General features: G+C 35.1%; 1 protein-coding gene across 4 annotated transcripts in view; it reads right to left on the bottom strand.

The window, feature by feature from the left end:
* The window catches only part of LOC145664358 (protein similar-like), a 422,904-nt gene that overhangs the window by 269,263 nt on the left and 127,399 nt on the right, over positions 1-26,242 (bottom strand). For 3 of the 4 annotated variants that reach the window (XM_081730988.1, XM_081730991.1, XM_081730992.1), the window contains exon 1: positions 23,833-23,892. The exons of the other annotated variant lie outside the window; for it this stretch is intronic. In XM_081730988.1, the coding sequence (XP_081587114.1) occupies positions 23,833-23,879 (47 nt within the window). In that variant the 5' untranslated portion in view covers positions 23,880-23,892. Of the gene's footprint in view, positions 1-23,832; positions 23,893-26,242 lie in introns of those variants that run through there. 4 annotated transcript variants of the gene reach the window in all.

Genomic DNA, 26,242 nt, shown 5'->3' with positions numbered 1-26,242 from the left:
TGTTGGGGATAAATTTCTGAACATGATTAGCACTATGGTCGAGCTGTACTTTTATCACTTCCTTTCGATTTACATACATATGCTAAAGGAGAAAAAGAGGTTCAAATACACCTTCATAGCTTTCCATAAAGCCATTCTTCCTGTGCACAGAACAGGTGTTTCGGCCAGTCTTATCCGCTATACACAAAACCACATCGCTGGCTTAGCATACTACTCCATGAATAACAGAACTGTTTCGCTGATTCCATAAAGTGGATCCCGGGCAATATGGATACTTGAACCAGTTCCATATATTAAAAAAAAAAAAAAAAAAAAATGTATGTGCACGGGGGTGGGATAAAACTACTTTTCAACTTTTTACAAGAATATTTTAAACCCTGTATTACTACTCTAGACAGAACCTGCCCTTTTATCATCCACACGTAGAATTCACGCAAATGGATCGGAAATTAGAATAAAAAAAGTTTTTCATACACAAAAGCCACAATCATTTTTTTTAAACAAAGAAAGACGAACTCGCATGTGAATAACAAAAATGAAGGCCTTCCAAAATAAATTACTCTACAGACATAAAGTACCTACTTAAAATAACAATTATAGTCACCTCTTGCGTTATTATAACAGTGCTACCAACGAGGACAAAAATATAAACAGTCTCACCTCAAAAAGGTGTTCGTAAAGTGCAGTCTGAAATGTGGGCCTCTTTCTATTAGAATAGCTCTTTCGTTTCGTACCTAGCTATGATAATTCTGTCTCGTCTCGTGTGCAACATTGATGTTCCATGACCACCCAATAATAATAATAATAATAATAATAATAATAATAATAATAATAATAATAATAATAATAATAATAATAATAATAATAATAATAATAATCACCATCATCATCATCTATTACTACTACTACTACTTTATCGAAACATACTTGAAATATCACCTCTTTTAAATAAATTGTTTAAACCTGTTTTATATTATTGTAGTAGGCTAATCTCACTAATTTAAATTAGGGTCGCTTTTTTATTCGAGATCTCAGTGCTGTACATTCTGTATACTCGAAGACAGTGACAAAAGATGTCAACCAATCGTATTCAACAAATCTACGATGGAATACATGTAATATGTCAGTGGAAGCCAGGTGAGAAGTGATACACATTCCTAGCAGAAAGCATACACGTTCATGGATACACGTGGCCAGACACTTTGCTCCTAAAATATGCGTCCGGAATTGTCTGGAGAAGGGGTATAACCTCGACTTGCTGCTGCGGTCACTGGTGAGGTTATCCTCAATGTATACCAGCCAAGGTCGCGTACTGAGTTTAATGGCATCCCACATAATCATACCTACTGTTCGGCCACTATGACAAGTGACAATCCACATTGACAACTTGCATTTACCAAACACTATGGACGACCATCATACTGACAAGATCTCAGTTAGGGTGATTACACTGCAGGGTCCATTGGCCAATTGTCGCTATTACATAGAGTCCTCTTCTGTCTATTGCTTTAATGTACGTACATGATTCAGTGTGATGGCACTATGTCCAATACAGTATGAGAAGCCGCCTTTCTGTAGGCCGACCATGGGCACCATTCGAACGCACTTGCCATTTAAATAGCGCACTTTGACGTAGGCAAGAGATAATGACGCTTGGTCACAAGTTTCCTGTTCGCTTTTCCACAAGCCACTACCTGACTGCACTGTAAACTGCTTTTTGTGGTACTAGTTGGACACTGAACCGAAGGCACTGCTGAACCCACGCATAAGCCATCCTACTAAAATTGTAGCCTAATAGTTTCTAAATCACACATATCGTACAAATGCTGTGAGTTTGAACCAATTCTCGTTATTACTTCATGGTGCTGCCATTTTCTTAAGTTAAATTGTTGATTCTACCAAACCTAAAACGCTATCTTCACTCAATATTGTGTAATCAATTATTTACTCGTAATTTTCTTCGCTTAGGAATACACAGTTACTTTGTATTAAATGAATTCTATGTGTGAGCTTACAACACAACACACACACGAATTCAATGTGAACTTACAATAAACAAGACTTACAACCGTTTTTTCTTTCGGAGGGGGGGAGGAGTAAGAATGAGAATGCTCAAACTTCTTTATATGAAGTCAACATAGCGCCTAGTCGTCTGCAACCAATTACACTTCGGAGTATTTGGGTTATATAAGCATCAGGCGCTCGATAATTAATTTTACAGTAAAACGGTGAGCAAGAGCAAAATGTTAAAATATTGTATTGTCACTGAGTTTACATATCAGTACATAATTTTAGAGCTGCAGTTAGATGGAAGTACATGAGTTGCAAGAGTTGATTCTTTAACAATAAGAAAAGTTAATAAAAGCATTGCAATAAAAAATGTGTATATTGCAGGATAATGAATATATTCATGAAATACATTCATTAATTGATTAATGTGTGTGGAATAATGTATTCTGCTACACAAAACAACGGGAAAAGGGCATGTCAAATGAACGATGAGAAACGCCTAGAGGACTTTAATTGGTGGTTGACTGCACTGGTCCCTCACAGCACCGAGGCCATGAGACGTGGACCTACAGTTTAAGATAGGTAATCCTAACTACCGTAATGTGTTCCAACTTTCACGGCTCTCCTGCAGGCAACCGAATTCCGGAACCTGTGCACCAAAGGCGCACATGGTAGCTACTAGACAACCAGGCAGGGCTACAGGACTTCGAAATGATAGTGTCAAAAATAACTTTAAAAATGATGTGTGTGTGTCCGAAAAGCAAAAATTATGTGCGTGTAGGAAAAGCAAGGAAATCTTAGGTATAGAAAGATACGAAAAGAACCATATGGGAGATAATTTAAAAAGAGGAAAAGAACTGGTTAGGGCACTAGAACGAAACTGTATTCTAAGGAACATGTTACGTCTGATGTAATAGAGAGAAGAAAAAAAAGAAGAAAGACCAACTGACGGACGGTATTGCAATTTTTCCTACACGTCAAGGTGAAAATTTTAATTCAGGACCGTATGCATGGAAGCTTTTTACGTGCAGCAGAACGTCCGATAATAGAGCTTTATTATTATTATTATATTTTAATACGTACAAATTAAATATTTATCACTATTTCTTAATATACAGCATTACCGAAACAAAATTTCAGATACAGCTATATTGAGAATTTTGCGCGAAGACATTTATCCGACGCAACTAAGGCGGTCCATTAATCCAGTAGAGCAGAGAAAGAGTAACGAGTGTTTTAGCTTGTTCAAAATAGTATGTTGAACTTTTTTTTTTTTTTTTTTTTTGAACAATACAATTCGAGAACTAGAGGGTGTCTTTAAAGTCTTTATCTGATTGCAAAGTGTTATAGCTTGAACATCGCAATTCGTATTTGAATAAACTGCAACAAACCCGGGTCTGATTCCCGGTGGGAGCTTATGTGGTTCAGAACCTATGTTAACCTGTAGGTCAACGTCTTAATATATAGTCTCGGTGCTGAAAAGGGACGCATTACTCCAAACTAATCAATCGAGCATTGTACTTCAATACCCTCTACGGTTCGAAAAAGGGAATGTTCAATCAAGTTCACACACATATCTTATTTCAAAGTGCTGTACTGGCTTTAGTAAACAACACAAAGCTGTTACAAAATGCAATATAATTGTAGTTATAGCAAGTTTGCAATTCACAAATGTCCAATGTGGCCTCCTACGCCCGCATAGTATATATCAAGTTTGTAATCACACTTCCCGTACCTTGAACCCCACAAGTTAGTGAGTTGACTGATCACGAGCGCGAGATTTCACTATTAGCGTGCGTTGCTTCTATACACTAGTGACATCTATCGCCAATCAAGCGATATACGGTTTCGAATTGTATACGTTTCATTCAGATACGCTTAGCTTTTTTCAATAGTGTTATAATAGTGTAATTGGTTGAGGACTTTAGAGACATCCTGTACACAAAAATTTTCGCTTCGTACTTTAAAAACATTACAAGGAATGTGGAGTCCAGTGAATTTCTGATGAATGACGTTTTGTTAAGTTTATCTTTATATAAAAGCGAATGAGAGTCTGTTGTTTACCTTTATCATACAGTAAGTACTGAATAAATTACAATGATACTTGGCATGATTATCAATCTTATGCCTCCCAAAGACCTTATGATATTACATTGACAATTTTCGCCATGGAGAGCTGAGGGAGGGGTGGGAAGTGGTGACATATAAAAGTACCTCAAATAAATGTCCAATCCACAGTTTTCGTGGTCGCTAAGATAATTTGTGGCACATCCGATACCGTTTAAGTCCAAATTCAACCCGCATCGGCATGAAAGTGAGAAGGGGTAGGGTACGAAGAGTGACATTACCGATTTTTTTCATTACACTTTTATTCAAATGTGTATCCTAAGGAGGAGAGGTTCAAATACTTTCCATAACACTACTCTCCAAGTGTGAAGGAGCAGCATTTCATATAGTCACAGTCAACCTCGTGCTTATATATTAAAGAAATCTGACGGTACAGTTCTCACAGACACGGATAGCATCTTAAATAGATGGAAAGATTTCTTTGACGATTTGCTTAACACGCAACCGAAAACTAGTGAGCGGGAAGAAAAGGAGATACACACCGCAGAACCGTATATTCCAGAACCCAACCGAATAGAAGTAGAAACTGCTATAAAGAAATTAAAGAAACACAAATCTCCAGGTGTAAACGAAATTCCGGCTGAGTTAATTTTAGCTGGAGGCGAAAAATTGTGGAACAAGATACACAAACTCATTCTCCTTATCTGGAACAAGGAAGAAATGCCACAAGAGTGGAAAGAATCAATCATTGTTCCAATTCACAAGAAAGGCGACAAAACTGACTGTAATAATTATCGAGGCATTTCTCTTCTGTCAACATCCTATAAAATCCTTTCAAATATTCTATTAGCAAGACTGACCCCATACGCAGATGAAATTATTGGAGATTATCAATGCGGATTTAGACGGAATCGATCAACTATCGACCAAATATTTACCATTCGCCAAATACTCGAAAAAAAAGTGGGAATACAATACCCCGGTACATCAATTATTTATTGATTTTAGAAAGGCGTACGACTCGGTTAGGAGAGAAACATTATACAACATTCTTACAGAACTTGGAATACCGAGAAAGCTAATTAGATTAATTAAGATATGTTTAAATGAATCCCAAAGTAAAGTCCGGGTAGAAAAATTTTTGTCCACGAGCTTTCACGTCGAAAATGGCCTGAAACAAGGAGATGCATTGTCGCCATTATTATTTAACTTCGTTCTGGAATACGCTATAAGGAAAATCAAAGATAGCAACCAGGGCCTACAGTTGAACGGTATTCACCAGGTTATGGCATATGCTGATGATGTAAATTTAATAGGGGATGATAGGAGAACAATAGAAAGAAATGCAGAGATCTTATTAAACGCTTGCAGGGACATGGGTTTAGAAGTAAATGCAGAGAAAACTAAATACATGGAAGTGCGTCGGGACCGGAATACAGCAAATTATGGATGCGTTAAAATATTAAATAATACTTTTGATAAAGTGGATAGTTTCAAATATCTAGGATTAATATTAACAGAGGAAAATCATATTCACGAAGAAATTAAATGTCGACTAAAAGCAGGAAATTCGTGTTACTATTCGGTTCAAAATCTCTTGTCGTCGCGAATTCTGTCGAGGAATTTGAAGCTTAAAATATACAAAACGGTAATCATGCCTGTTGTTTTGTATGGCTGCAAAACATGGTCATTTATTCTGAGGGAAGAACATAGACTGAAAGTATTTGAGAACAAGATCCTGAGACGAATATTCGGACCCAAGAGGAACGGGAATGGGGAATGGCGGAAACTTCATAACAAGGAACTACATAATTTATATGGTTTACCCTACATTGTTAGGGTCGTGAAGTCTAGGAGGCTTAGGTGGGCGGGTCATGTAGCTAGAATGGAAGAAAGTAGAAACGCTTTCAAAGTCTTGACTGGAAGACCAATCGGAAAACGACCATTAGGAAGACCTAGGCGCAGATGGGAGGACAATATTAAAATTTATCTCGCAGAGATTGGAATACAAAGTAGAAACTGGATGCAGTTAGCTAAGGATAGAAGTCAGTGGAGAGCTTTTGTGAACGCGGCATTGAATCTCCGGGTTCCATAGGCCATAGAGTTAGTTTAGTTAGTTATAAAAATAAACCTGAAAGTAAGGAAGTGCTATTACGAAAGGAACCGGCTTAATGAATTAATGTAAGGGAAATACGGAATAGTACAAATACACGTTGGTTATCTTGGATTTGCTTTGCATTAATTCAAATACCATATAAAGGGTACGGTTAAACGGTACTTTCTTGCTCAATTTGTTAAGTTCGAATTTGAACTCGCGTGAATCAAATCCATATTTTTCTTAAATACCGAGACGTGGGCCTACATCTTAAAACATGAGGGATCCGAACCCTCGAATCGAACCTTCTTGATAAATTTTAAGCCGGGGTGGAGGGTATTAAACTCGAAACCTTCCAAATGTGATGCTAAAGAACTTAACCTCCGCCTACGCCGTTCGCTTCTGCAAATATGAACGGGTAGGGAATAGCAAAACTTTTGAATGATTTTTCTTTCATTCGTTACGAAAATATTCTTAAATTCTATTATAATCGGAAGATAAAATCTACACACTCACTTCGCCTTAAAAGGGGGAAAAGCAGCATGATATACATTACAATATACGTATATACATAATGAGCTTCTTAGGATAATACCAATATTTTCTATTTTTCGTTTATTACAAAACGTAAGTAAGTTCATATTTGTATCTTTCTATTCATTATTGTTACTGAAAAGATGACATAGCAAAATTCTGTATATTTAACGATAGTATTTGTTTCCCGAAGATGACAAACTACAATTCAATGAAAACGATCACAGGAAAGAAAGATGCTGTTGATCCAAACAAAAATAATAAGTTCCGAAGAATGATATGAATAGTAAAGTTAGCAATTGACGTCAAAGAAACTCACTTCCGTTGTCGCGACTTGTATACGTGAGCTTATGCGAATCAATTGTTTGTCAATACACGTGGAATGACTGCTATTAAGAAAAGCTCAATATTCAGTATGATGTTATACTGGATCCATCAAATAATCACCAAAGAAAATGTTGAGAAGGTAATTGTTTCCCAAGAGTTGACCATTCTTCTGCAGAAACTGTCAATATACATTCCTGACATTGACATATACAGAAGCAGTAGGATTCTAAACAGTATTATTATTGGTGAAATAATTAAGAAATAATTTTCTTTCATATCCAACTTGCAAACAAACAAACAAAAACAAAAGTGAATAAAACTGTTCTCTTCAGACGACCACACACTGAACATATTCACTGATTCTAACAGCACATTAACAATCTCTCTCGGAGCGGGGAAAAGTGCTTATTCCTATCATATTAAGTAACGTGTTGACTTGGCAGAAAGATTCTCTACCGTATCATATTACTAGCTATATATGTATAATTTTAAATTCTTTATGGACGATTATCTGATAAATTTAAGAAATGCTAAATATATAGTTAACAGCTTTTTAAAATTTTCATTGAAGCCTCTCGGCATGTAGTGCCACGCCGTCTAGCGAACGACAGACTCGACAACGTAGGTAATCATGCTGCAAACATATTTTTTTACTTTTGTTGCCGAAGGAGCCCTTACACTCTAGTCTAGTTAACATTGAGTTGTTTTCCTACAACTAAAGCTTGAATGGTAAAGTATTCACCTCTATTGTGAACAACCACTGATTGATACTAGGTCAAGTGATATTATGGAGTCTGTACTGTGTAGGTTCTCCAGTTTCCTTCGCTATTTCATTTCATCAATTAACACATCATTCAGGTCCTTCTATAAGCCAAGAGGACATAACAGAGAAGCTAAGACTAAATATTTTTAGACGACTAGTGAAATTTTACATGCATTAGTGTTCAATCTCTAAAAAACGGATAACAAACAAAGTAAAAGTTTTGTCAATAAGTTCACTGACAAAGAGCAATGAATCGCAACTCATCATCATCATAGGTATTCTTCCATTATTGGCAGGTCACTTGCCGAAACTGAGAAGCTTCTATGCTCCACAGTCTTCAGCTAACCTCTTCGTCTTCACGTACGATTTTCTGTTTTGATATCGTCCATTAATTGTAATCTTCTTCTCCCTCTTCCTCTCTTTCCTGCCACCATACCCTCTAGTACGTCCCTCATGATACAGTTCTTTCTAAGCCAATGACCAAACCATTCTCTCTTCCTCTTAATAATATCTGAAATTGCTTTTTTCTCCCCACCATTTCCAACATCTTTTCATTCGTTTCCTGCTCGACCCAGCTAATTCTCTCCATTTTTCTCCACACCCACATTTCGAAATCTTCCACTCATTTTTCATCATTTTTGCGTAAGGTTTATACTTCTGACCCATACAGTACAATACTCCACAAGAAGCATTTTACGAGTCGTCTTCACAGCTTAATTAAGGTCTCAATTCTTTTTCTCCTAGAGACTTCTTTCACCATTCCTATTCTTGCTTTTATTTCACGTTCGCACTTCATATCATCAATCATAATACTACCCAGATATCGAAAATTAGTCGCCTGTTTTTCCCCTCCTATTCTATATGTGACACCGACCACTTCGTTCCCGTCACCATGGCTTTTGTATAATCTTTAGTTTCATCTCATATTCTTCACAGCCCTTCCTCAAGTTTTCTAATTTTATTGATTTAGTGCTGCCCTCGTTTAGGCAAGAGAGGGAAAATTACGTTAACCTACAAAATAGATGAAAAGCCAAGCGTAAGTAAATATGAGTCGTGAGCGAACAATGCAATGACAAACAAACCGAAACCGTCACTAGAAATCATCAACGGAAATTAAAGTAATAATTCAAAAATACATTGCGAACTACAATCACAGTTACGGTACGTAGTCAGTAAAGCATCTATAGAACGAATTACCATCGCTCTACTGTTGGGGTACCGGGCCATATCAACAGGCGTTTCATCATTATTATAAAACTTACTACAAGATAGAACTTTAAAATAATTTTACAATATGTAGAAAGATGGGCTAGCTTTCAGGCTGGCGATTTATTAGGTTGTGCAGACTGAGATGAACTTTGTCTATAGATGAAGTAAGTGTTCCATTATTTAAAAAAGAAAAAATATTCGCTAGCTTCGGGTGGCACATTAGTTTCTAAAGAAATCTTGATCTGAGTGTAATGTTTCTTTTCAGTACCAAGAGTATATGAGATGCAGACCTAGAGCTTAACGTAGAATCCGAACTACACGAACTTCTATATTTTATATATATGGTCGGATTCAGGGTTTTCTGACGGGGATGCACCAATAACTACCAGTATATTTGAATTAAATTTGAATTTTTAAATGCTTTGATCTGTGGTGTGAATGAGGAATTGCCCTGGAAAGGCTAAGTGTCTGGTCTCGGTGAATCCTTTTTCTTAACTTTCAGAAAATTGACTTAAACTATTGCTTTTGCAAAACTGCATTTAAAAACCCCAACGGAATCTTCGGAAAGAGTTGCTATTTTCACTGCTATGATTCTCACGTAAGATAGTGTATATTTACAACGAAAGGGGTACATGTGCACCCCTCGTCCTAGATGTGATCGGTTAATTCAACATCTTTTTTGTAAACTTTTTTTTAATGAGAAAACAAATGATGGAATATACATTAAATGGCAAAAGAATAGTGTTCAATCTGTTGTATTCTTTTTGAAATATTTGTAGAGTTGTTGGATTTGGTCATTAGACTCTCACTGTCAGGGTCTCCACACTGGTGCCCTGTTGCTTCTGTTCGTTTACAGTACAGTTCCATCACTCACTGACTACATCATCCTAATATAAACACGTTATATGTGATAACTACTCATTCCTTTCGATGAAAGCTCTTGGATACAGGCAAGTACAACTGGACACATAGTAGTATCACATTTGGAACAAAATATTTGAAGTACTGACCGACCTTTCCCCCCCAGGTACAGAAATCTGATGGAATACTAATAGTTTGAAAGTATGCTTAACGCTGATAAACATGTCCTAAATATACCAGACACTCAAATGGCGCCAAGATAGCGTTGTTTGCGTCGCCGAAAGACAGACAATACGAACTCTAAAAGAAAACAGAAAAACATTTTCACAATAGCAAAATTGACGTATTGCAACTCAAACGTTTTACAAGGGATACAAACTGCATGACAATTATCCTATTCTTATGATAAATTCTACCAGTTTGTTCGTAGTTTAATGCTGCTTCCCCTCAGCATCACGATTTTATGAGGCGTGAACCACTAGTTAATGTAAATATGAGTACCATTTAAACACTGTAATTTTAATTAAATCTTATATGAAACAACCATATTCATACTTAATACACTGCTTATTCAAAAAGTACGTTTCACTCTTCAAACACGAGTCTCAGAGATGACCCAACCGACATAATTAAGAAACTGCACATCCTTATTTCAAAGGTTTACACTAGAACAGGCATGTACAAGTTGGAACAGGGGGTGAGAAAATCACAGAATACTTACTGGCGTCTGTATGAGACAGCGTGTAACATTTTCATAACAATTGAATGGCCATATTTAATTAAGAAACTCTTTCTTCGTACACTAACATTACAGGAACACCAAAATTATTATAACGGTAAACAAAATATTTATTTACTAAGAAAAGAAGAAAAATCTATTTATTATCATCAATTTAGTGGGGAATTTTATTTTTCATGTTCTGAAATAGTCTCTCAGCGTTCACTGGTACACTGGATGTTCCAACGCGGATGTTTTCCAAGGTGGACACCAGTTATCCAGGAAATATTCTCAATTCAGTTTAAGATTACGTAAAAAGTATATTTTCAAAGGCCCAGGGGTCGCCAGTTGCACATGGTTGCAGTAGAACCTAAAAAATTAACAATCTCATATTTGCTTAATTGCACGAACATCTGACTAAGCAGATTAAATAATCGAAATCACGGCTTCTTCACGGTTTTCAAGATCCAAAATGTTTCAATTTCACAGTCGGAAAGCTTATTAAAACGACCTATACTGACCGTACAACAACAATGTCCACCTGGTACAGGGAGCACTGTGCATCCCCTGGGCGCAGCTGCCAAAGGGGGGGGGGGGGTCATTATGGCAGGACCAAATAGCAACTGGGATCCAGATTAGTAACTTGGAGGTTGTCAATATTCTTTGTATCACCACTTCCAAAACTGTCAGGTTCTCCTGTGTAGTCCTTTATCTTACCACATTTGACTAATTGTTTACTGTTTGTTACTCATAATAACGTCCCAATACTAAAATAAAGAAAAAGTCGACCGCCGTGTTACATATCTGCCTGCATCTCGCCATTCAAAATAATATTTTTTTTTATTGTTATTAATCTTTTACTATTTTTTCTTTACCTGCTACTTTTATCGAAAATATGACAGCTACGTTATTCCTGTTGAAACGGTTGTGGTATACAGTATGCAACAAAGAGATGTGTTTTCTTCTTATCCCAATTGTCACTCATGAAACCGCCCCAATAATACTGAGTAGGAATGGTAGGCAACTGGAAGATGGTATATATGTGCCTGTGTCAACACCTTTATTTTCGAAAGCTCTGCATTGTTAATGAACAAGTTGACTTTGTTAACTACTTGTAGCAAGAGTTTATAGAGATCGGGCTAGCGTATCATTAAGACCATCTTTTAAGTAAACAACAATTCTGATATAATCTAATGAATTGAAACAAAAAAGAAGAAAGAAAGAAAGAAAGAAAAATGTGTTGTTTCATGTTGTGATCGTTTAGCGTTTATGAAACGTTGAAAAGTTTCTGAAAGACAAAAGTTCGTGTAGTAATGCTATTCTAGATCACTTAATGAATGACATTTTGTTAATCTAGAAAGGAAAAGGAGCAGCAGCATCGGAAGAGACGGCAAACAAAAGTAGAAGTTGAAAATCCTAGCAAGTTTTTTTTTCGAAACTTACTGCAAAAGCCCGAAGTAAATACTTCAATAACCTCGAATGCCCAATCCTATGGAACTTAGCCTATACGAGAAATAGTAAGTCAATCAAGTATGGTTTGATAAAAGACCCTACATTTCCAAGAAAATGAATCCTTAAAGTTTCACCTCTGATAGTCATATCCTGTAGGCTAACGAAGATGATTGATTAATTAAACTGAATGATCAAGAAAGGAATTGATGCAATAGAAACATGGAAGTAAATGGGAAAACAAGCAAAACCCATGGATAAGATGTTGTCCACCACAAACTCTCATGGCCTGGGATCGAATCATGGACCCTAGCACAAGAGGTGAGCGCTGAAGTATGTTTGAACTGGTTTCTTCTTGAAATATATTCTATTATTCTATTATTTATGTATTATTATTATTATTATTATTATTATGCCAATTTAAGTAATATTAACTGTATATTACTCGTTCGAATATACTATAAGCCTAATGCAAATTCCTTTCGCCAAAGCAGGGCACAATTAACTAGATTGGGTATTCCATGTGAAATCACCACATATTAAATATAATGGTTGCTTGGCCATCAGGAATTTTATGAAATTTTCACCAAAGGTTACTTTATTACTGACGTGCCGAGAAAAAAATACCATTTTTTATAAATATGTCACCGTCTTGGATTTACATCCGTTTTTCTTCAGCGACGCAAATAAAAATAAAGAGTTTGTAGTGGTGTAGAGAACAAGTTGCTGCACGGTTACTACCAACGATACAAACTTCCGATTTGCACTTCCTTAGAGTAGGGTGACCAAACGTACTGATTTTCGCAGTACAATACTGTTTTTCAAAGACTTGTCCTGCGTGTTGCGAAGACGCCTACAAAATCGAGAAATGTCCTTTTTTTAAATGTCCTGCGAAATGTCCTGAGTTAACTTATTTGTAATATTTTAATGTTTCATTCTTTATTCACATTTTAAATCACAGGCACTTTTCCTGAATGATGAACTGTTGTGTCCTCAAAAGATTAAAGGAGAACAATCAACAAAGCGTTGTTTTGTAATACATTGTTTTTACTGAGAAGAGCTAGGGTAGGAAAGGTTTCTTGTTCAACTTACATCAGCGATGCTAATCAAGTTTAAGTAGAAGTTGTCTTGTGCCGGTCTAATTTTTCCCTCATTTCTTAAAATAATCGCATGCTCCGAAAATCAATTAAAAAACATCTTTAGCCCTACACCAAGTTTCACTGTACGTTCATAAAAATAAACCACTTTGCCATTCATCGGAATTGTGGAATTGTGCTGAATTCCTAGAATACTTTCGTTCAGTACTTTTCATTTTAACAAAAATGAATGATTAACTTAAGTTTCCGTTAAACGAAATGAGGACATGTATCTCAGTAAACTATTATATATTATTATATTTGTGTACTACTTTTCGCTTGTCAAAAATCTGGTCACCCAAGAGATATCGATTTTCATAAAGCATACAGGATAATGTTTTGGTAAAAGGGATTTTCAAGATCTCGAATACAGTCATACAAAATCTGCCAATTTCAAAAGCCTGTAAAATCAATATTTGAAACCACAGGATATTTTTTTCAGCACAAGGACTATGGCTAGAAGGGTTTCAGAAATTGTGAATATAACTAGAGTTTAAAATCCTTCATCCCAATTTTCCGCTCCAAAAATTACAAAAAAAAACATAGAGGAAAAATTAAAGGATTTTTTTTTTAAAGTGGGCGCAGAAAGAAATTTGAAAATTTGGCCCCAGATATTCTTACTAGTTCTCAGTAAAAACTGTATATTTCATTTTATGATATGCACTTATGAACAATTTACAAGCTCTCAAAATCCGTATATACAGTGTGAGATTTTTTAACTTCAAACTGCCAAATGCCTACAGAAATAAGCATCGTACGCAGAAAAATGCTGGAAATTAAAAGTTAATATTTTGGGGGAGGAAATTCACCAGTGATAAAATTAATGACCTCGCCCCCTGAGAGGGGAACAGGGCAACTTCGAAAACTTAAATGGGGACCTCCAATCTTAAGACTTCCAACATGTTGTGCATAAGTGTCGGAAGTCTTACAGAACGGCTTGTCCAGGAGGCCGTCTGTCGACAGGCATTAGAGCAAAAGCGGTAAGAGAGATCGAGATAAGTTTTAGGTCGAGATAAGTTTTTTTTTTTTTTTTTTTTTAATCGATTCAGCGTCCCAAGAATAGCTTCCATTTCCTCCGTTAACTCTCCATTCAAACTGGAAGTGGTTCAAATTAGACATTTTCTATATAAATAAAAATGAATATAACGGTGATTGGTAGCCTACTTCACCTAGACCGCTGCACCGAATTGGATGATTTTCGGTACATGAGTGGATTCATGAACTAAATCAGGCTTTTATCACATTATTAGCATGAGGGGTTGGAAGTGGTGAAGCGTGGTGGTGATATATTCGAAAACGACTTATATTAGTGTGTAATCTGTAGTCTTCGGGGTTGCTGAGATAAATAGTAACTCTCTCGATATATTTTAAGTTCACATTCATTCTCCATCAGTATGGAGAGTGTGAGGTGGACATAATCTGCTTGAGCAATATTTTAACTTTTTAACTTTTCTTACCAAAAATATTAGTAGCAGTAGCGAGCAAAGATTGAGATCTGATGAAAACTTACTTTCTACATATACTGTAATTAATTTAAGAAACAGTTACGGCCCCGTAACAAATTACTACTTTCTTCTTCAAATTCTCTATTTAAAAGAATGAACGGACTTTCTACTTCTTTAGGCGACTACTAGCTTCTTAAAAAAAAAAAAAAAATCTATTTTAAGAGAATTATAAACTAATGGCAGAACGTTCTTGGGTTACAACTTTAAAATCGATCTACAATGGTAAAAATGCAACAGGTAGTGCAAGGCGCCTAAGAGTGGAGTTTCCAGACACGGCGGGCGTCGTGTTCTTCAGAACGGTCTAGTCAGACCCAATGATAAAGATGATCCTTGTACCTGCCAATCGCTGTCCCAAGTGTGAATAGTGAAAAGAAGAGTTCTCTTGAACTTTAGACTTGAGTTCATGTTATTTTCTGTTGAATTAACATTTCAATTCTTCTCAAACAAAACTCAACGGTTCGTCGCAATGAAGACGAAATATAAGATTGAATGCCTAGTACCAAGTGTCACAATCGAAATCAGGGGACAAGGGAACTACTAAGTGGACTAAATTATGAACATTAAAAATAAATCAAGAACATTATGTTCCCGAAACCTGGGACTAAGTCAGATCTGGTGATGCCAGCAAAATAATGTGCTTTGTCAAAATTAAAGGTCGGCAGCCTTCAGTGTTTTTTTTTTTTTTTTCTATTCCAACGTACATATGATTTTTTGGCCATCAAAATCTGCGGACCTGAATATAATAGAACATATCTGAGAAAAATTTGAACTAATAACAAGCAAAAATGTTCTGGTTTCTTAATATATCTATTTAAAAAAAAAAAACTGCCTGTGGAACCCACTGAAATTACAATATTAAGTAAACGTTAACGGATTCAATTTCTGCCAATTTTATTATGAATCCACGGAGACATACATAGATATGAAAGTGGCATTTTTTTTTTAATGTAACTTTTAATCTCATCAAACTTACTATTTCTCTTCATATCATAAGTATGGTAACGAAGTAGATAAGATTACCTACCAACCAGATGGGCCAAGTTAAATTTTCTGTGGGGACGAACTTTACTCTCTCATGATGCCCTCAACCAAATGTAGCACAGTAGTTTAATTTTGCTTGTATCAAATGGATATCTTAAAGTTAAAAGTAACTGGAGAATGGTAAAGGCCAGATCACACCTTCTCAGGGTCGAGCTCATGGACGTGTGGAATATATACTGGAATTTAATTTTTTGTTTTTATTACACTATTATTTTTAATCACTAATACATTATATTTAGGTACGAATCAACTTTGACATACATGAACTTTAAATGTTTTCTCGCTAGTGTGCTTCCCAAATTTTTTGAGTAAATAGCTCTTCGAAAGACTGTTTTTCTTCAACCGTATCATTAAAACAAATAAAAATGGTGTTGCAAGTCAGAGATTGCCTTTGTTTTGATTCTACAATTTTTTTCAATGCGTCAGAAAACGTCTAATATTTAACAGAACAACAAAGTACGAGCACATTCAATATTATAATTACTTTTTGGTTTGAGAAGCATTTTGAATTACTAACAGTTTTATTTTTAAATAAAATTATAAATTGACATTTTTTCATAAAAGACATTAATGATTTTTTCTATCAAATACAGTGAGTGTATTACATCTTTTCTCATACAGCTATTTTTCTCAAAGTATCAAACTAGAACCTCCTTGTGCTTACATAACTCATGTAGTCGTCTTTAGTGTTGGATACTTCAGTTCGATTCCCAGTGAGAGTTGCTGAAAAGGTTGTTAATATCCAAATAAAACCATTTAAAGTAAATTGATCCCTCTCTTCAATTATTAATAACTGCAAATAAGAAAACTGTTGATGTGAACCTTTAAGTAATGGAAAATGTAATTTAGGATGGAACCGAAGAATACCTCCTAACTCAAGAACTAAGTCGATTGTCTAGACATAGCAGCTGTAGAACAATATTAAATTTAACAAAATAATGAGTTTCATTTCACAGTGTGAAGCTACGGGCAGACTTTTAAACTATGCGAATTCAATACCCTACTAGTTACAACAGATTAATAATATCAAAGATAAAATCTATTCATCGAACGCTGAATCCATTATCAAAAAGCCATTACTCCTATCCCTTACTGTTTTTGCTATACTGCGATAAAGGTGAAACCCAAAATCTGAACCACTTCCGGATTCAGCAGAGGGTTAAGGGAGGAGTTAGAATCTACTCTTGGGAAGCTGAATCGAGAATAAGAAACTCCATCTCGGTATCTCTTACCGTTTTTCCTTTACGAAAATCAATATTGAAAAAGGAAGTAGGAGTAAATTTCAACCACTTCCGGTTTTGGAAGAGAGTTTTAGGTTGTGATTGTATGTTCCCTTGACAGCCTAAATCGATTGCAGAAAGCCGCTTATCGTAATTTATTACCATTTTTGTTCTATGATGATGAATGCTGAAACCGGAAATGGTTAAGTTGAACCATTTCTGGTTTAGATAGAGGTTAACGGAGGAGACAGAGTCTATTCTTGGGACGCTCAATCGATTGCAAAAAAAAAAAAAAAAAAAAAAAAAAAAAAAAAAAAAAAAAAAAAAAAAAAGCATCTCTATATCTTATACCTTTTTGTTTTACGGCTATCAGTATTGAAACTGGAAGTAGTAATAAATTTCAACCACTTCTGTTTTGGTATAGTGTTGTGATGGTATGTTCTATTGAAACTCTGAACCGTTTGCAGGAAACCGCCTGTTGCTGTCGAATACAATTTTTGTTCTATGGCAATTAATGCTGAAACCGGAAATGGTTAATTTTAACCACTTATGGTTGATTAGAGGGTTAACGGAACAGACGAAATCTATTCTTGGGATGCTGAATAGACTGCAAAAAAAAAAAAAAAAAAAAAAAAAAAAAAAAAAAAACCGCATATCTCTCTCTTACCGCTTTTGCTTTGTGGAAATTAGTATTGAAACAAGAACAGTAAATTTAAACCACTTCTAGTTTTGGTAGACTGTTGTGAATAGTCATGGTATGTTACCTTGAGACGCTCAATTGTTTGCAGAAAATTCTTCTCGCAATCTATTAGCGTTTTTGCCATACAGCGATAAACACTGAAACAAAAAAAACTAATTTGAACCACTTCCGGTTTGAATAATGGGTAAATGAAGAGATGGCACCTATTCTTGGGACACTGGATCGACTGCAAAACCTGCTTTTGGATATATCTTACCGTTTTTGCTCTGATACCTGCCGACAGAAAGACAAATCCGTTCTATAAGATTTCCGACACTTATGCATAGCATAGTTTGGAAGTCTAATAGTAATAATAACAATAATAATTTATAGTTGAAGACCAATTTCTCAAGCCTCAACAATAAATATCACTTCGAAACATTGATAATTTTGTATTTTGTGTCAAAAGTAATTTTAAGGAATACAGGGTAGCCCAAACGTAGGTATACACCCCTGCATTGATCAAGTATAACATTCTAGCTTATGGGTTTATTTGCTTCGGCTGTTCCGAGCTTAAGGTATAAATGAAAAGGCTTTAAGAACAAATAATAATGAAACTGATGGATAACAATAAGAAATGATATGAAATACAGTGAGCTGATCAGTACGGCACTGTATACCTACTTTTGGGCCACCCTGTATTTTACCAATCATTAGAAATACAAATGTATATGTAAGGAACCATTAGTGAATTCTCATTCCAAATGAAAATTTTTCTCCATTGCTATATAAGTCAAAACCTGAGTTCTTTCATGTTTCAGGTTCGGATTCTGAACTATTTGTTAACCCTTAATTATGCTGATGGGATCTAATGAACCGTAGATACTGTTTTCTTGCTTGTATTGACCAGGTTGCTCGGTAGATGGCCCTATCTCTTATACATTTCTTACGTCTAGTGTTTTATTAAAAGTGAAATTGGCAGAGTATAATATGCATTTGTTTCAAGAATTGGAGCATGGGGTATGCTGAACCATACTATCACGTCAACTTTTTTTTTCTTTTTTTTAAAATCACAATGTAGGATAATGTACAACTCTTGGTCTTTACCGATGATTGCTATATGTATTGTACTAATCTGCGAACTAATTATAACTTGTTACGTGAAAAATTGTTGGACATAGATCTATGCCTGAACCACCTGCTGAAGATGTTATGAAAAAGGTATTTACGAAATATGCCCTCCATTGCATGAGAGAAAAGTAAAAAAAAAAAAAAAAAAAAATCTTGCATCAAGTGCCATACATTGATATGCTTCGAACCAGCGGTAAAAGTGGATCTGAAAAGATAGGGAGACGGTAGGTAGCGGCATGACGTCACATCGTCCCCCTGCCTCTCTCTGCCCATTATATATATATTTAGAAATTGGGGGACACCGTACATATTTTTTTGGAGGTGAAGGGACGGCATCTTCCCGCGTTCCTCCTCACTTTTATCCCCTGCTTCAACATAACAAATATATGTGCACAGATTGTTGGTTCAAGTTAGTGTAATGTGTTGCTTCTGTCTTATTCACATGTGAGTTAAATGTATTCATTCTTGACTGAAATGAGTAATTTTGTTACTCACTTAAGTCTGCTGTACATCACGGTATTAGCGCCAGTAATTACACCAGCATGCACAATTAAGGGTTAGATTGGCACGATTTACGCCACTATCAAACTGAAGTAGCATGAAAATGCTTCTTTAGCTACACGTGCCAAAATAAAACTTTACAATGAGAAACAATTAGCCTGAAAAACGCATCACTTAAACTGAGACTGTGATATTGTATGTCCTCTTCTTATCTTTAAACTGTGGAAAACACCACAAACATCTGAACTGGAAATAAAACGAAAAAATCTATAATTGTCTCAACTAGAACAAAAATGTTTTGTCTAACCGACGTCATTCTTGACCCGAACTTCGATCGTGATTTGATCCTGACGTCAACTCTGTATGTGTGGTCTCCTACATCCGTTGAGGAAACTGATTCTAAGGACTAGGAGGAAGAAAAAAAAAAAAGATGAGTGCTGTACATTTAATTTGTATTTGTATTTTTTTCCTCTTTTCTCTTTTTACGTTCCAGGCTCTGTTCTTTAGGTTAAAGATGATGATGATGAAAATGATATATATGACGGAAAGACTATACTTAACATTCATGCCCTAACCAGTATTCGAACCCATAACAGAAAGATTCCAACATCATGTTTTTAGACCACTTCACCATGCCAACCTGGTGTGAATATTTAAAGAATGTCATTTTCTCATGCTATTTTTACAGACAAAATTCAGAAGTGATTCGTGATTTCAGTGAATTAAATAATATTACCTTACGGTATGAAGCATTTAAGATAGTAAAAGGGAACTCAAAAAAGTTGTGTGTAATTTGAACGCTGCGAAAATACATTTGAAGTCTTCGAGTACTAATACCGGACTCCTCTGTAGCAGCAAGTTATCGCGCCTATATGTATAGTTTGTGGAAGTCATTCCCTTTTCCCTTAGGAAATGCAGGTTTTAAAACTAAATGATCGATATTTTTTGTTAGTTTAAAATGATGTTTCAAGAAACAAGCCTTCGTTGATTTCGCTCTTACTACCCGGAACGTCACATGACCATCCTATCAAAATATCACTGTTATCGCTGTGACCATTGTTATTGAAATATCTAAGAACATTATTTTCAAATCTCACGAATGCAAGCTGGCTACACGAGAAATGTTGGTTTTATGTTTTCTTTTTATATCTATATTATGATGGGCAAGACCTACTATTCAAGTCGAAATTCCAATCACTACTCGGATATACATCCGAGGTGTACTCTAGCACGATTTGAACCTGAAAACTCGCAAACCAAAAGCGAGAACGCCACCTGAGATATTATGAGAAAAGCCTTAGAAACGTTTTGTCTGTAAAGAAATACACTTCACGAACCTAATTTGTAATTATCAATACTAGGCACAGTTTTAAAGGGTTTTCCTCGCTGTACACAGATTAATGTTATTAACTCATTTCTCTTTGTGAACCCATCCTATCTATTTATTCGTAGTCTATTTCGGGTTTACTTCTGCAACGATGCCTGCTGAGTTTAAAGAGTAATTAACATTTTTACGGAAATCTAATATTGAAGAAAATAATGGGAAACTCCCCTCTGTACGAACAGTTCTATCTTTACAAAAAAGAAAAAGAAAGAAAGAAAACTGGTATAGGTTGTGTAGTTATAGTTTAGAGACCTTTCTCAGCACCAAGGCTACATGAGACGAAGACCTACAGTTTAAGATGGAATCCGAATAACTGTTATGCATTCAAATTTCAAGGCTCTTCGGCTGGAATCAAACCCGAGACCTCGTGCTAGCCACTAGACCAGCGTGGAAAAAAAAAAGAGAGAGAGACAACGAGGGCGGGATCTGGTAATATCTTAGAATCACTATATATGCAATTTATTTCTCCTCTCAATTAACTCAATATTAGTTATTTGATGTCCTGTACTGGATACTATAAACTCAATTTAGAATACTATAAACTGTAGTAAATGTAAATAAATTTAACGTATTATCGTTCAGCAGAAACAAAAAAAAAGTACTTTTAAATATGATTATAAGTTTAGTAATACTTCTATAAGCAGACTTAATACAGTAAAACATCTAGGTGTTGCATCTGACTTGAAATTAAAATTTCATAACCACATCAAAAATGTTACTCATGACTTTTTTTAAAATTATTAGAAGAATACATAATTTGAAGTGGAAGGGTCTTCGGCAATAATGTAACACTCATGAAAATGTATTACTAATATGTACGCTGCAAGTTGGAATATGTTGTTGTTATTATATTTGGAGCCCCTCGCAACGAAAGCATCCAACAAATTGAAAAAGTTCAATCAAAATTTCTTAGATCTTTCGTGTACAAAGAAACTGGTATTTATCCCTCAGTAAACAATTTTAATATTTACTCATTAGAACAAAAGTGTACTATTGCCGATCTAGTATTCTTCCCAAAAAAAAATATTTCAAAATGAATTAGACAAATATGAAAATGCGTTAAGAATTGCTGAAGTAATTTGATCTGACAGTGACTTGTCAAACACTGTAGGCCTTATGCAGAGTAGTTTGGACGTATGAAAGCGTCATACTAAAGGCCTAACTACTGCCGGAAACGATGTTAGTCAAACTCTTTAGTATTGCACTAATCACGCGTCAGAACGACTGCATAAAGCCCTGTATGTTTAAAATTTGCAATTTCCAGTTATTTAAAGGCAGAATAACGTTAAAAGATTACAAGGTTGTGTGTCACGCTATCATATTTCTATCCCTTTAAAGAAATACAAAGCAGATTCAAACAGGAGGCTTAGTAGTCCACGATTTGTTAAGCGTAACCTGTAAGAAATGGTACTGTTAAGTTTAAATGAAAATACAATCTGACTAAAACAAACATTTATTATTACTAATGGGTTACAGCTTCAGCAATACATAACTCCCTCCACTACACATCATCTTGTCTATATCCGATGTGTCTGAAGAATATATATTGCAGAAATTGTAACACAGATTAGTTATAGTGTTTGCTTTGGTCAAATTTTAATTTAAATTATTTGTAGTTTCAAAGCTAGAATGAGCAGCAGTCACATTGGTAAGTTGTATTATAACAACATGTTTGAAACGGTAAGTACTATCGCAGATATTATTGTAACCTTTAAAATTTGCTTTTCCTTTTTCTTAAAAGTTTAACAGATATCTTAGTTTTCTCTGTAAAAGGCATAAAACATTCTTCCTTCATATTGCTAATCGGACATATATAGTACAAGTATAAAAAGTTCAAAATTGGGATATTTACCAACTGTTTGTGCAATGCCACTAATATTTACAAAACTTCCCCTCTAATCATCACCACGTACGCGGAAATGTTTTCTTGCAAGGTTCTGTCATGCAGGGTCAAAAATTAGGGAAGCTGAAGAACTTACCGTTCCCAACTCCCATCATTATGTAAAAAGAAGTCAGGGTAATCCACAAAAAGTGGAATTGGCCACGAGCAACTATTGGAATCAATTTCATCCGGTGGAAAGTAGTTCTTCCAAACCATTTTTCTGGTCCTTGCTCAAGAGCACACACGCCCAGCACTTTCCGATTTGCCCAGAAGCACTACAAGGCACTCATGCAATAAACCAATGCTTCGTCCCTACTCACACGCAAATATCACCTTCTCCTCCTCCTGAAACCTCGTCCATTGTCTCTCATCTTCATGGTCAATCATCTTCCACTTCAGCATTAATCAAGGACAAGGAAGGCCAAACACTTCGGAATCGGTATTCATGGCAGTGACCATTCTTCGAAGTAGCAGAGAGGGCAGGAAATACAATTTCTGCAATGCCTCCTCAATCGACAAGTATTATCCAATAGCAAGTTCTTGTCGTAACACCACTACAATTAATTGCCAAATTATATTACGATTTAACAACTGTTTCGACATATAAAAATAATGAGGGAAATCAAGTGGTTTGTGAGTCGCTTCATTCTATAAAATAAACTTTACACACTGCCGATTTCAAAAAAAAAAAAAAAAAAAAATCTTGACAACAACTAAGTAAATTAAGAATCTCCAGGCCCTCAAGATGTTTGCATAATAAACACGTACAGGGAAAACAAACTTACTAATATTATTGTTTCAGCACTGATTTTGCAAAATTATGCATGAGAAATATTTGGTGAAAAAAAAAGAAACAATCTAAAAATCACACTATGGAATTTCACAGCACATATTCGTTACATTTCCCTTATAGAACACCGAAAAAAACATAAGTAAATCGGTAATTTTAATATGCTCACATCGGTATTGCTACATTACAATGATCTATCTATCGTTTACATTAAAACACGTTAGCCGCCAAGCCAAATTTTGGGGGTATTTTGGACCCCACTATTTGTGCTGAGGTACATAACGAAAAGTGTTCAACAGAAGCATACTAGAACAGAAGTATCCACTCCTGCTCTCTTAAGGAAGTTGAGGTTCAAGTTACACTCTATTTATCTTTAAAGTATCAATAACCAATGGTGAAATCGAAAACCCGTTATCAGTAACTAAATAACTAATTTTTTTTCGTTATAGCCTATTTACTGTATTATTTTTTCTACTGCCTCACTAATACACCTACCCATATATCGTTAGCATTTCCATTAAATTACTTACCAATATTGTCTAACTACTTCTCTGCCAAGAGTGGAAAAACATCCCATAACTTACCTGGAAAGGAAAATGAAAACTTTTAATATTAACTCTGACAAATCTGAATTCACGTTAGTTGATATTTTCTCAGTATTTACTTTTTAATCTCTACCGCAACAGTTTCTTTTAAATATAGCCTACTGAAAAAAAATACATCAAGATTAAATTAGCAATTTCTTCGTCGCCTTTATCTCCACAACATTTTCCATAATAATCAGTTATCACAAAGAAATATGTAACTCAAGTATGTTAATTTATTATTAAATTTTAAATAATAGATCTACGCACCACACACAAAAAAAGAAAGCATAGAAATTGCCTTGATCTTAGCCGAATGATTAGGTGCAGATACTTCGTGTGTAATTACACATGAAGACATAGAATAATAGAAGACTATTCCCATCCACCCACCATCACAAAACAAATTCGAAAGCTACTTACATTCAGCACATTTATCTGCGTATTAAGAAGTCCCCAAGAACGATATTATGAATAGAAGTGCTGTGTACATATGCGTTAATTTAGTTGGCCAGAACTCTTACCGTGCTTTAAATAATAATAATAATAATAATAATAATAATAATAATAATAATATTTCTAAAATAATTTCTAATAATGTTTACCTGTGCTGCTCTATTATTATTATTATATTATTGTTTTGCATCCCTTTTCACCACCACAAAAGCTATTAAGACATGGACCTACAGTTTTATGTGCAATTCTATCTACCGTAATGCATTCAATGCTTTCCCACTGGAAATCGAACCCGGGACCTCATGCACCAAAGGTGAGCACATTAATCACTAGACCAACAGGAAGGACACTTTTTATTAGAATTTCTGTTTTTCTTAAAGAAACTCTATTGCAGTCATCTATTCCAAATTAAATTTCGACTTACTCCCAATTCAGTTTCACTGAATTATCCCTTGTTTGCTCTCAGGAAAGCTTTAAATGAATTTTTAAAGCTTAGATCGTATCTGTTCCATAGGCCATATCTTACTCAATGTCAAATCAGAATCGTTCCAATTGAGTTATTTTATATACAGGGTGTTCCAACACACACCAACAACGTTTGAGAGGTGATTCCTAACACCAAGATGAGACGAATAGTATACAGCAAACTGAGTGCACAAATGCTTCCTTTCGGAGTTACAGGCTGCCAAAAACATGAACTTTAAAGATCCGTAGCTCTAAAACTATGAGATCTACCGTAGTCGGATCAAGACTTCACTAAGGAACTAATATGTGTGCTATCCAAAAATACATGTTCCAGAATACCAAGATACGCACCAATTTTCATAGAGCCAGTTTGGCTACGGGCATATAATTTAAAGTACTCACCAACTACCTCTATAAAAGTTGCGGAAGTAAAACAGTTCCTAAATAAAGTCTTGACCCGATTATGGTAGGTCCCATAATATTGGAGCTATTGACCTCTAAAGTTAATTTGTACATATTTTCGGCAGCCTATAACTCCGAAAGGAAGAAGCATTTGTGCACCCAGGTTGGTCTATACTTTTCGCCTTATCTTGGTGTCAGGAATCACCTTTCAAACGTTGTTGGTGTTGTTTTGAAACACCCTGTATATATAATCCCAGTTATAGGTGAAAAATAGGAATCTTCCACAACCGAAATTTCAGCCACTAAGTAAGGCGAATACTTAAACTTAAAAATACCAGAACACTGTGTTGAAAAGTATTTAAATCCGTAAGTACTTTTTTTTCAAATTTCAGCTATAAGTATTCAATAAGCATCATTTGTATACCTGATGTGTATTCACTCCAATCAAGTTGGTAAATGTTAACCAAACATGAAAAATAATTAAAAATAATAGTCAACCTCAGCGGACTTCATGAATACAAAACAGAATTACATGAACAGGAAAAGATTTTTAAAAATAATTAACAAGATTTAAAAAAAAAAAAAGGTTTGATGAGAATCAGTAAACACTGAATTCTACTACATATCAAGTTAGCAAATACAACAATTTCTACTATCAAAACAATAACATCCTGCTGCAAATTCCAGAGGTCTTTATTGATTTTTCTCTTTATTACATTATTTATTATTACTATATTATTTTATTGGACATACAGTACAGTACACATAGATACATACATACATACATACATAAGGAATTAGCTACAATACAGTAAATGCGGTCTGATATTGATAGGTACACTCATGTCCAAAATTATTGTCGCATGTCTATAAATATGTTGTTGTAGGAATATAATTTGATAAAGAATTCGCCCGGTATTTCTTACAATGTTAGTACGTGTATAATCGACAAAAACATGTATGTGGCAAATTTCATGTCTAAAGAACAGTAAATAAGAACAATAAAAGAAAAATAAAACTTTATCTATTTAGC

This window comes from Thermobia domestica, chromosome 11 (genome assembly GCF_964235325.1).
Source record: "Thermobia domestica chromosome 11, izTheDome1.hap1.1, whole genome shotgun sequence".
In the NCBI taxonomy this organism is placed as follows: domain Eukaryota; kingdom Metazoa; phylum Arthropoda; class Insecta; order Zygentoma; family Lepismatidae; genus Thermobia; species Thermobia domestica.
The sequence above is the reverse complement of the archived record's forward strand: the minus strand, read 5'-3'. Positions and strand labels throughout refer to the sequence as shown.